General features: G+C 42.8%; 1 protein-coding gene across 2 annotated transcripts in view; it reads left to right on the top strand.

The window, feature by feature from the left end:
- INPP4B (inositol polyphosphate-4-phosphatase type II B) overlaps positions 1-12,356 on the top strand; it is a 514,133-nt gene that overhangs the window by 449,247 nt on the left and 52,530 nt on the right. For both annotated transcript variants that reach the window (XM_038755090.1, XM_038755091.1), the window contains 4 exons: positions 1,360-1,483; positions 2,707-2,824; positions 7,131-7,271; positions 10,122-10,219. In XM_038755090.1, the coding sequence (XP_038611018.1) occupies positions 1,360-1,483; positions 2,707-2,824; positions 7,131-7,271; positions 10,122-10,219 (481 nt within the window). The remainder of the gene's footprint in view (positions 1-1,359; positions 1,484-2,706; positions 2,825-7,130; positions 7,272-10,121; positions 10,220-12,356) is intronic.

The following is a 12,356-nucleotide window of genomic DNA, read 5'->3' as shown; positions in this document are numbered from 1 at the left end:
GGCAAACCAGGAGATCTCACCACGACTTCTGTGTGTCATACTAATAAGAACTGTGGTATTTTTTCAGTGCTTACTATGTGCCAGGTACTGTACTAAATGCTGGGGTGACTACAAGCAAATCCGGTTGGACACAGTCCTTTTCCCACATAGGGCTCACACTCAATCTCCATTTTACAGATGAGGTAACTGAGTCACAGATAAGTTGGGTGACTTGTCCAAGGTCACACAACAGACAAGTGGTGGAGACAGGATTAAAATCCATGACCTTCTGACTCCCAGGCTCTATCCATTTTGCCATGGTGCTTCCCGTGGATATTCCCTTCGTACTCTCTGGTCTGTGAGCTGATTAAATGACTTGTTGCCCCCATATATCCACCTGCAGAACAACAGGTGGTTGGGGGTTGAGCCTACCTTATGCACTAAGATGAAAACTATCATTATCTTATGCCTCCCCAAAGGGCCAGACTGCCCAGGTAGAACACCACACCTTGTGTAGGCTAATGCAGGCCAAACTGGGCTAAGCAATGCTTCCAAGTTACTTCCAGAGCACTGCTCTAACTGGCTCAGAATCCCATTGCCACTTGGAGCCAAGTTGAAGAGCAGTAAGGTGTAACTAAAGGAACTGCAACTTTGCAAACTCCTTTTCCCCAACTGCGCTGTTGTGTCTGTACCAGTAAGTGCCTGGAAGAATTCTGGATCCAACCTGGCCCAGAAACTTAAGGTTTGGCAAGCTGTGGCCTGCAGTTGAGTTTCGCCACTTCACGAGTGGTCGGATGGCCAGCCCAGACTCCCTCTTCTACCTTGGGCTTGAAGTCCCAGTGCTGGTTCTTGGAACCACAGACACAATAGGAGGGGAAGAGAAAAAGGAAAAAAAAGCCTTTCTCCTCAGCATTCCTTTCCTCTTCCAGACTTAGTTTGGAGGCAGGAAAGGGAAAGGAGATGAGCATAGAGTGGTCCTTTAAAATTGAAGGTTGCTACAATCTCCTGTTCTTTTTGCTGGCTTCCAAGGGCAAGGAAGAAGAGGCCCAAGGGTTGTCTTTGTCAGCTTGTGGCTTTCTGGCTAGATATACAGCACAAGGGCCAGCTCCTCATGCTGCTCTGGAAAGAGACACAGAGCAGCTATTTTCCTGTGGGCCTGAGACCTTAAAAATACAGCTTCCTCCTCCTTTTGATCCATGTTACTTGGCCTTACCCTTCACCGTTCAAAATCTGCCAATTCCTGATGTCTAGTCTCATTCTGCCAAATGCCATTTACATCCTCTCACAATTTGTTAAGCGTGCTTGCAAATGTGTAAAATGTATTTTAATTAGAATAATGAGTCTGTTGATGCAATTCAATGAATTCAATAATGTTTTTAGCTTGCTGGATTGGTGTGTGGATTTATCATCAAATTGCACACGAGTTTGCATGATCCCGGCTTCCTGCAACAACTTCATATGGTGGGGTTGGTTGTGCAATATGAAGGACTGCTAAGTACATATAGTAAGTATCCCGTTGGGTGTATGCATTATATTCAAAGCTCTGTAGTTCAATCAGTCAAAACATTTACTGAGCGCTTACTGTTTGCAGAGCACTGTACTAAGCAATTGAGAGAGTACAGTGCCACCGAATTAGCAAACACATTTCCTGCTCATAATGAGCTTATCTAGTAGATGAATTGATTTACCAAGTAATACAGAGACAAAAACCGGTAATACAGTGCCAGTGTTACCCAGTGCTTCCTCTTTAGTTTGGCATCCCAGACCACCGGGATTCTTTCTTTCCCATTCTTTTTGGAAATTGAATTACAAGTGACTTCTTGTAGAATCAGGTGCTACTTTCTGTTGAATGAATGAGACCACTTCTGCCCTTCACTTTCAGTGACTTGATCATCTGGAGTCCATACCCACGGGGCTCTGAACACTGAATGTGTGGCATCTTCTTTCCCATTCCTATCATCATGATGATAGGGCCTATGCCAGGAATTGCCAAACCAAGCAGAACGAGCATCCTGAGATCAAATATCCAGGCTTACCCATATTAGTCAGTCGATCTTATTTTTTGAGAGTTTACTGTTTGCAGAGCACCGTACTAAGCACTTGGGAGAGTACAGTTGTCAGCTGTGTGACTTTGGGCAAGTCACTTAACTTCTCTGTGCCTCAGTTACCTCATCTGTAAAATGAGGATTAAGATTGTGAGCCCCCCCATGGGACAACCTGATCACCTTGTAACCTCCCCAGCGCTTAGAACAGTGCTTTGCACACAGTAAGCACTTAATAAATGCCATTATTATTATTACTATTACAAAATAGCAATAGAATAGACACACCCCCTGCCTACAATGAGCTTACAGTCTAGAGGGAATAAACTTCTGCCCAAACAGGGACTTGAACCCTGAACTCTCAGATTAAAAGCCTGATGCTCTACTGACTGAGCTATCCTGGGAGTGCTACGGTATTTTCTTCCACAGTCTGATGAAAATTCCTTCCCAGCTGTGGAGTAAATTTGTGCAGCCTTTCTTCACTCAGAGTACTTAGATAGGTCCATTAAACTTGCGCTTATTTCAGACAATCAAGTTCCACGGAAAAGCTTTTAGAGTGGAGTCACTTGGCCTGCTGCTAATTTACTAAAATGCTAGAGACTAGTCCATCGAGTTCTGAGAGAAGTTGGTGACATTTCTCTTGAACAGCATGTTTGTAACTAGAGGACTTTCTTTCCTTGTTTAGGTGAAGAAATTGGGATGCTGGAGGACATGGCTGTCGGCATTTCTGATTTGCAGAAAGTAGCATTTAAAATAGTTGAAGCCAAATCCAATGATTTTTTGCCGACCATAAGTGGCAGGCGGTGAGTGGTGTCTATTTCCTAAACCTTAAGTCTTTCTGGACATGTGATATCAACTTTTGCCATAAAAGCCCAGAGAAAAAGGAATCACTGTGTTCCCTTTTGGAGGTGTGTAAATGTGAGTTGCTGGTAAAATCTGAATCTGTTGAAGCTGTCCTAGAAGACTTGAAAAGTTTTATCATTAGTATCGTGTGGGAGAACACCATGTAAGCTGGGTATTGGGTTGCCCCCCGTGCCTAAAGGGGAATTAGAAAGGATACTGTGTATGTGATGTCCATTTATTTTCTCCTCATCACTCTCCAGTCTCAGGCTCCAAATGTTTTACTTTTTCAGGAATTGGGTCTCTAATAGCATCATAATTCTTGAGATGACTGTAAATTAAATCCTGCTAAAAGCAGCGACATTTTAGAAAAGATATATTTCCTCCGTCAAGGGTGCACACCACCATTTTGCTTAATTATTCCTGACAATTCACCTCATACTGTGAATTGTCCAGGAAGAGATCGAAATAAATAGCTTGGAAGGTCAAAGTACAATGGGAAAAATATCAGGAATAATTAAGAAAAATGATGATGGGTAGAGTAGGTAGGTATCAAAGGGAGGAAATGCATCTTTGGGTAAAGTATTTCCAACAGAAGTCCTGAGAAATCCCACAGGTATATTCCAGCTGGCTCCACTCCATTGCTTTGACACACTGAACCGGCACACCGAGAGGGTCCAGATTAGAAACAGATCCAGGCTCCTATGTTGCCCGAAATATGACGGAGCGAGGGGAGAGATTCATTCAGTCATATTTCATTCAATTGTATTTATTGAGAGCTTATTGTGTGCCGAGCACTGTATTAGATCCTGTCCATCTCAATGCAGAAGTGATAATGGGTGAGATTTTGATACTCCTTGTACTGGCAAGAGAGTCTCACTGGTATCAACGGAAGAGCAGGCATTTCTCTGCAGCTCAGCGGTTCTCTGAGAGAGGAATGACATAGAAGAGAGCAAGGTGCCATGTAATTTTTTTAAAAAAAGAGCAAAAGGGAAATTGTAATCCTCACCCCAGGAGATTTTGCTTTGCATTTTTGTGCGTGAACAGAACATACCACTGCCTGATTGGAGACCCTCAGGGAGACGGAGTTGACCAACCAACAAAGAGACTGCCCTTTTCCGAATTAATTCAGTGGAAAGTCAGTACTTCAGCACTCGTGTCTATATTAAAAGAAGCATAATGACAGCTCTTTGGAAACAACTGTCTGTATCCATCAGTGACGTGTGGTAGTTTTTCCAAGTAAGCCACACTGTAAGAGCCCCTTGACTGAAGTTGCCCCTCTTATCACCAGTACCCTCCTGCCTCGAGGTCTGACCCAATCCTGGGTCCTCTGTGCACTCAATCCTCCAAACCAGGAGTGGGTCCTGGGCAGGGGTTCCCCAGATAGAAGGGATATTCTAAGGGCCCCTGCCTTTCCCAAGAAAAGCTAGGATTCAGAGGAGTGAGTTCTTGTAGAAACTACAAGTCGAAATCTTTCTCCCCTGTTAGACTGTGAAACCGTGTGGGACAGGAGCTCTATCTGACCTGATTATCTTGCATATACCTCAGCACTTAGCTCAGTGCTCTGCAAATAGTAAGCACTTAAGTGCTACAAATATCAGTAGGCTGGTGTCAACAGGAAGCAGTGCCTGTGTGCACATGCAACTAAGCTTTTTAACAGCAGCAGGGAATTGCACACTATTTATGAGTTGCACTAAATAGCACAGAGCAAGCACATCTTGCAGCTTTTTCCCTGCCTGCAGTGTCATGAGGGAGAAGGGGGATTCTGACTCTCAGCTGGTTGTCCATGTTACTGTCTGACTTACCTGCCTCAGCTCCATCCTTGCAGTATATGCTTAAAAAAAAAAACTGCCTCCAAAGTGGTGCTGGCATTAGTGTGTGAGATGTTTCTGTCCTTATCAATGAGAACTAGGGTGTATGTGTGGTTTTTTGTTTTAGAGGAAAACAATGGGCTTCACTTGGCAAATGTGGAGGGCGAGTTTCTCCTTCATCAAATCTACAAGCTAAACTTAGAGTGTATGTCACTCTTTTTTGTTTATTTTATTTTTATGGTATTTGTTAAGTGCTTACTATAAGCACTACTGTACTAAACCCTGGGAAAGATACAAGCTAATCAGATTGGACACAGACCATGTCCCACATGGGACTCACAGTCTTAATCCCCATTTTACACATGAGGTAGCTGAGGCACAGAGAAGTTAAGTGACTTTCCCAAGGTCACACAGCAGATAAAACCTAGGTCCTCCGACTCCCAGACATGCTCTTTCCACTAGGCAACTCTGCTTCTGCTGCTCTGTTAATCATTTACCCCAGAAAAATAACATGAGGTATTAATCAAAATTTTTTTCTTCACACTAATAATGGATAGTCATTGATTTTCCCCAAGGCAGACCATTTTATATTCACACTTTCTTCAGGAGAAACTAAGGAAAAATAGGGATTGAAATGACAAGACTGGTGAATTCTGGACCCCGCTCCCTGTGGTGTAGGCTGTTTTAAATGGTTTATCTTAAAGATTTCTGGATAATCCTATCTCTAGTCTATAGCAAGAAGCAACAGATAAACTTTCTTTATTATCTGACTTCACCCTTTCATTTTCTTTCCTTGTAGAAATGCCATCAAATCCAATCTTTGAGCATTCATCCCCCAAAAGTGCACAGCCTCCAGCAGGGATGTTGGAGTGGGCTTGGGTGAAAAGGCAGGTCTAGCCAACTGGGGCAAAGGGGCCATTACCCAATAGTTGGAGAGAAAAACAAAAACTCCCTTGATATTTCCCAAATCTCAACTACTTTATAATTATATCTTGTTCCCTTTTGTTCCTGTGGGTTGCGTGACATCACCTCTGTTAAGTCCACCTCTCTGGCCCTTTCCTCTCACCTGGTTCACAATGTCAGGTGTCCTCCTGCCTCCTGGACATCTTCACTTAGGTGACCCACTGAGGTGCTAGGGCCTATAGACAACTTATCTTCCCTCCTAAACCTTTGCCTCCTTTTAATTTTCCTGTTACTGATACCTTCAGCCTCCCTGATCCAAGAGCCCTTAGCACAGACGTCCTCTTGATTTCTGATGTTTGCTTCCCACATTCTGTCAGTAAATTTTGCCCATTCTTCTTCCATATTTCATTTGTCCATGGCTTTGCCTCCACCCAACAGCATCACCCTGGTTTGAGCCCTCATCAATCAATCAGTGGTATTTATTGAGCATGTATACTATGCAAAGCACTGTACTAAGTACTCGGGAGAGTACACTACAACAGATTTGGTAGACATACTCTGCCCACCAGCAGCATCACATCATTCATTTCATTCATTCAATTGTATTTATTGAGCGCTTACTGTGTGCAGAGCACTGTGCTAAGCACTTCCAATGTGGAATACTGGAGCAGCCTCCTTACTGAGCTCCATTTCTCAAGCCTCACCCATCTTTGATCTGTCCTACACATCACTTCACATAGCTTTCTAAAACACTAATATATTCTTCCATAAAACCAGAACTCTTTACAGTGCTCAGAGCTTAGAATAGTGCTCAGCGCTTAGAACATTGCCGTGCACATAGTAAACGCTTAATAAATGCCATTATTATTATTATTAACTCTTATTAATCATTGGTTTTATGTCTCTTCAGCACCGTGTTCCTCTTATCTCTCCACTTTGATCTCCTGCTCCATCTCAATTTGCACTTTTTGCTCCTCCTGAACTAATGTTTTCCTTCTTGCTAAAGACTTCATTCTCCAGCCCATTGTTTTGTGGTTTTCACTTCCCGTGGCCCGCCCATCTCAGCTCTACCAAACCATGACTTCAAAGCTCCCTTTTTCAAAAGTCAGTTCCTCCAAGAAATTTTCCCTGATTACTTCTTCCTAGCCACACCCCTCCACCTCAGTGTGTATATCTGAATCTTCCCTTGTTGTTTGTTTGCTTGCTTAATTGGTTAATTGTGGTTTTATCTTTTGTATTCTGTTATGCATTTGCCCATTTTATTTTTGTCAATTAGTGTCTGTTTGTACACTTGTCTCTCCATTAGGCATGGGTGGGTCTCTTACTACTCCTAAGCACCTAGTACAGTTTTATGCATCATAGCCACGCAATAAATATAGTTTATAATAACGATAGAATTAAAATTATAACCTAGAAAAGAGGGCAGTTTTAAGCATTTTTAGGCTATTTTCTAAATGCCTTTGTGTGGGTAGCTGCTTTTCTGTGGAATCCAGAAGCCAGATATATAAGGTGAAACCTTAACTACTTTTCTCCTGTTTTCTTCATTTCACTCTAGTGAACATTATGTAATAGAGGTCAAACTTCCAGCAAGGGTGTTTGAGTTGCTGCCAATAGAGATTAAGGAAGGGAAGCTACTACATGTGTACCCAGTGCTCTTTAATGTTGGAATCAATGAACAGCAAACCCTTGCAGAGAGGTAAGCTGCCAGGGGACGATTCACGCTTCGGTTTCACTTGGGCAGGCTGTGCAGCCCAGATGTTCCCACATATAGGAGTTTGTTAGAATCATGATGAACATTTTCCCTTATATCAGCTCTAATTTTTTAGCTTGAGCTAGAGGGGGAAAAAATCGGCTATACTAAGGAAAGTAGTCCCAACAGTCTACCAACTCTTTCAGATCGTCAAGAAACGGTTCATCTGGGGAATAAAAGTATTTTGATGACTGATACTTATGCTCTGTAAGCAAACCAAAAGTAATCTGGGGATAGGCCTCCAATGAGGCCTATGAGGACCTCATAGGTTGATGAGGACCTCTGATCAGTCCCTCATATCTTGAAAACGCCTGAAGACCTAGCCAAATGAGTGTTCTTTTCTTCATGGCCATGGAGAGTGTCACCTTTCTCCAAAGCAGCTTCAGAAATTTGACCACCTTGAGGTGGGATGAAGCCAGTGGTCTTCCTCCCTGAACTTCCATATGCTGCATTTACAGCACAAGTGCGCAACATTATACATGACCCGGTTACATCATATTATGCTAGGGACCCAGCATGCTTTTGTATATTATATTTCATGTGCGCCGAGTGTAGCGTAGTTATACATGGTTTGCAGAATTCTGCCTTAAAGAGCACACAAAGAGACACCCTCAGCCTAGCACCTTGGGTAGCTCGGTACCTACACCGTAGTTTACATCCCCACTAATAGATCATCTCTGCTGTGCATGAAACACAACTCTGCCACTGCCCTGTTAGAGAGGCTCTATGCTGTGGCCATCTCTGCTAGGGCAGCACAGTCACCATCTTTGCGAAGGGCTACACGACTTTCCCTGCCATGACGCTCGCTCCCTGAGGCATCTGCAGCCAGCCTGAACTTCCTCAGGCAGAGAGCGGACTGCTGTTGGAAAATTGATTTAAGAAAGGAGGGAGAAGGGATTCGATGGAAAAATTTCAGTTGACCTTGGTTTCCATCAGACTCGTTGTTAGAACATTATATGTCTAATGTAGTTATTTAGATCCTTAAAGGAGCCATGAAATCTCTCTCCCAATAATATTTTAGATTTTTAAAGTGCCTTTATTTTTCTGAAGTGCTTTCACATCAGCTATCTCCTTTTACTCTCACAATATCCACTCCTGTATGATAAGGAGAGGCGGGGTATCATCATCCCCATTTTATCCTTGAAGAAACTGAGTCTCAGATAGGATATTCACTCAGTCATTGTCATATTTACTGAGTGCTTACTGTGTGCAAAGCACTGTACTAAGTGCTTGGGAGAGTACAATATTGCAGTAGGGACCGGCTCTATATGTTGCCAACTTGTACTTCCCAAGCGCTTAGTACAGTGCTCTGCACACAGTAAGTGCTCAATAAATATGATTGACTGAATGAATGAATGTAGCAGACAGGCATATTCATAGCCCATAGTCACACAGAGGAACAAGAATCCAGACCTTGACTTTCAAACCCATGCTCTTTCCATCAGACCATACTGCCTCCTCTTCATTCCCAATATGACAGGGATGAAAGCCATTCTGATGGGGATGGAAACCAAATGAAAAGCTGGAAAGGGTGCAGTCTTTTTTGAGTAGCTCACTCCATTCAGAAAGCTATAGCCCAATGAATCAGATGGCCCTTGGTACACCCACTCCTCTCCACTGCCCCCCGGCCCACTTAAGGCCCTCTCATGCAGGATGGAGAGGCAGCTAAGATGGGGTATGAAGAGCAGAAGCTTCACCACTTCTTCCCACTGCCCTTCCAACTGGCAATTAATGCCATGCAGCCCCATAACCTCAAAGCCCCGCACCCCTTGCTTGGTACGTTGAGCAACTAATGAGCCACTCGGAACCATTCATTCATTCATTCAATTGTATTTATTGAGCGCTTACTGTGTGCAGAGCACTGTACTTAGCACTTGGGAAATACAAGTCGGAAACATACAGAGACGGTCCCGACCCAACAATAGGCTCGCAGTCTAGAAGGGGGAGACAGACAGCAAAATGAAACATGTGGACAGGTGTCAAGTCATCAGAATAAATAGAAATAAAGCTAGATGCATATCATTAGCAAAATAAATCGAATAGTAAATATGTACAAGTAAAATGAATAGAGTAATAAATCTGTACAAACATATATACAGGTGCTGTGGGGAGGGGAAAGAGGTAGGGCAGGGGGATGGGGAGGAGGAGAGGGAAAAGGGGGCTCAGTCCGAGAAGGCCTCTTGGAGGAAGTGAGCTCTCAGTAGGGCTTTGAAGGGAGGAAGAGAGCTAGCTTGGCAGATGTGCGGAGGGAGGGCATTCCAGACCAGGGGGAGGATGTGGGCCAGAGGTCGATGGCAGGACAGGTGAGACAAGGTACAATGAAGAGGTTAGCGGCAGAGGAGAGGAGGTGTGGGCTGGGCTGGAGAAGGAGAGAAGGGAGGTGAGGTAGGAGGGGGCGAGGTGATGGAAAGCATCCTGAAGGCTGTCTCTTGCCCAGCCCAGAGACATAGTTATTGAACAGCCACATCTAGCAGTGCCTTACTTCCCTTGGAGCAAAGTAAAGTCCACAGCATCATCAGGAAACTGGTCACCCCACATCGAAGCATCAGCCTTAGATGGTGGTCTGAAGAGTAAAGTACATGGTCATATGGGAGGGAATATGTGGTGAAAGGAAACCTCTATTTCAACCATTTGAGCCTTCTGTGTTTTGGAGGAAAAAGCACCTAGAAAACTGGTTAGAAAAATAAAGACCAAGTCTCCCCTACTTGTGAGAACATGCTGTCCATGAAGTGAGAAAGCTGAATCAAAACTGCACTCTTGTTTTCATCTCATCTCTCTCCTGATTTGCTATTTTAGGTTTGGAGATGTCTCTTTGCAAGAAAGCATCAATCAGGAAAACTTTGAACTCCTTAGAGAATACTGTAAGTTGTTTACCGAAAAGATGCCTCCTGATAGTAAGTATACCATAAGAAAATACAACACTATCTTGACTGTTAATATGCTTGACTCAAGGAGTGAGGAGAAAGGGATAAAGATGATTATTGAAATTATGGACTCTAGAGAGGCAGATTTCCTTTATGGCTTTGCAGAGAGATAGGTAATTATTTTGATTGAATTCTTTGACTAGTCCTGCTTGATAGAATACCTCGCATATTAACTTGTGTGACATGGCAAGATATCCAAAAGGAAAAATAAGGAATTTGTCATGAAGAACTCCAATTAAGCTTAATAAGGAGCTTGTGACTTTGTCTTTCCATATTCAACTCCATATTAAGTTTTAACACAAGCAGTATGAGACAGTAAATCGGTGTCTTCAATTTGAATTTTGCTTCTATTTTCCATTATCAGTTACCTCATTTTGTTCTCACAACACTCCTGTGAGGTCGAAGTATTATTCTCATTTTAAAGATGAGAAAATTCAGTCTCAGAGAGGGTATGTGACTTGCCCCAGGTAACACAGCAAGCCAGGGGGAGAGCTGGGACTCGAAATCCAGCTTTCCTCTGAATCCCAGACACCTGCTCATTCCACTGACCACTGTGTCTCTTGATAAGATTTGGAATTTAACCATATGCCAAGGGGTTGTGTTGAAAATGCTCTCCATGATCAGAAAACATGATATTATCAACCAGAAAAATCATTCATTCCTCCACGTATGCAAGCGTTTGACACCATCACGTGATGGTGGTGGTTTTCTCTCTGTGGCGAATCCCCTGCTTAATCTAGGTTCTAAAGTGTTTGCCTCCATTTAGTTTCCTCTTGTGCTGGAACTTCTAGGTTCCCAGGAAGTCATGGGGTTGCATGTCTTCCCTTAGAGGTTAGGCTGGGCTTGTCCTCATTTTTGTTGTTGTTATTTTCATTTTGGTGGGGTTATGGTATTTGTTAAGTGCTTAGCCAGGCACTATGCTAAACCCTGAGGTAGATACAAGCTAATCAGGTTGAACACAATCCATGTTGCACAGGGGGTTCACAGTCTTAATCCCCATTTTACCGATGCGGTAACTGAGGCACAGAGAAGCGAAGTAACTTGTCCAAGGTCACACAGCAGACAAGTGACAGAGTCAGGATTAGAATCCAGGTTCTCTGATTCCCTAATGGGCTCTTTCCTTTAGGGCCATACTGCCCCTGAGGTGTATCTTGCCCCTTTTTAGGCAACTTGGGAAGGATTAGAAGCAACAGTTGTACCCAGCAAGATAAGCCCTCCTCCTTTCCCAGACCCTGCCCCAGCTCCATGCAAGAATCTGGGGCTTGGTGACTGTCCTCCAGGTTTCCCGCCTGAGGAGTTTATCTTCCTGGCAATGCCACTCCATGCTCTTGTGCTCAGTGGACTTATGAGGGTTGAGAATATGAGTAGTCTGTACATAGGCATTATTTAGACTTTTTCCAATGTATTTAGACCTTTGCAAGTACATCAATACGATACTATCAATATTAAGTAGGGACAGCTCAACCTAGCTGTATATAAATAAAACTTAGTAGTTTCTGACATCTAAACAATGAGCCAGTTTTTTTGTATCTGAGCTTGATAATATAAATCTATGCATTTGAATGAATATATACACATATACATATATATTTAATGGTCCAACCCAAACATTAATATTTTCAATTAAAAGGAAAATGAAGCTTGTGGTAATCTTTGACAATCTGCTCATTAACATGTGTCTGTGTGCTTTCTGAATTGATGAAAATGGAGAAAGCATTTTGTCTTCTGAAGTCATTTATCGGGATTGATTCCTTCATTTTTGTTCAATTCTCAATATGTCATCACTACGAAAAGATAATATTCTGTAAATATTTTCTTGTTTTGAGTGGATTTTTACTGACTTTTCACTGTCAACATAAACTCGGTGACTTTTTAGAATGCTCAAGGAGAGTCTGTTAGGGTCATATAATTTTTGTCATCCACTGCACTCCTCCCAATACAGTGACCTTAACTTGTACTTCCCAAGTGCTTACTACAATGCTCTGCACACAGTAAGCGCTCAATAAATACGATTGAATGAATGAATGAATGAACAGCATAATTGCACTCTTACACTAGCCTCTGCTAGAAGTGTTTACTTGTTGAGATTTTGAATAGTTAAAAATTA

The sequence above is a fragment of the Tachyglossus aculeatus genome, chromosome 12, assembly GCF_015852505.1.
Source record: "Tachyglossus aculeatus isolate mTacAcu1 chromosome 12, mTacAcu1.pri, whole genome shotgun sequence".
Classification (NCBI taxonomy): domain Eukaryota; kingdom Metazoa; phylum Chordata; class Mammalia; order Monotremata; family Tachyglossidae; genus Tachyglossus; species Tachyglossus aculeatus.
This window is presented reverse-complemented; position numbering and strand designations above follow the sequence as displayed.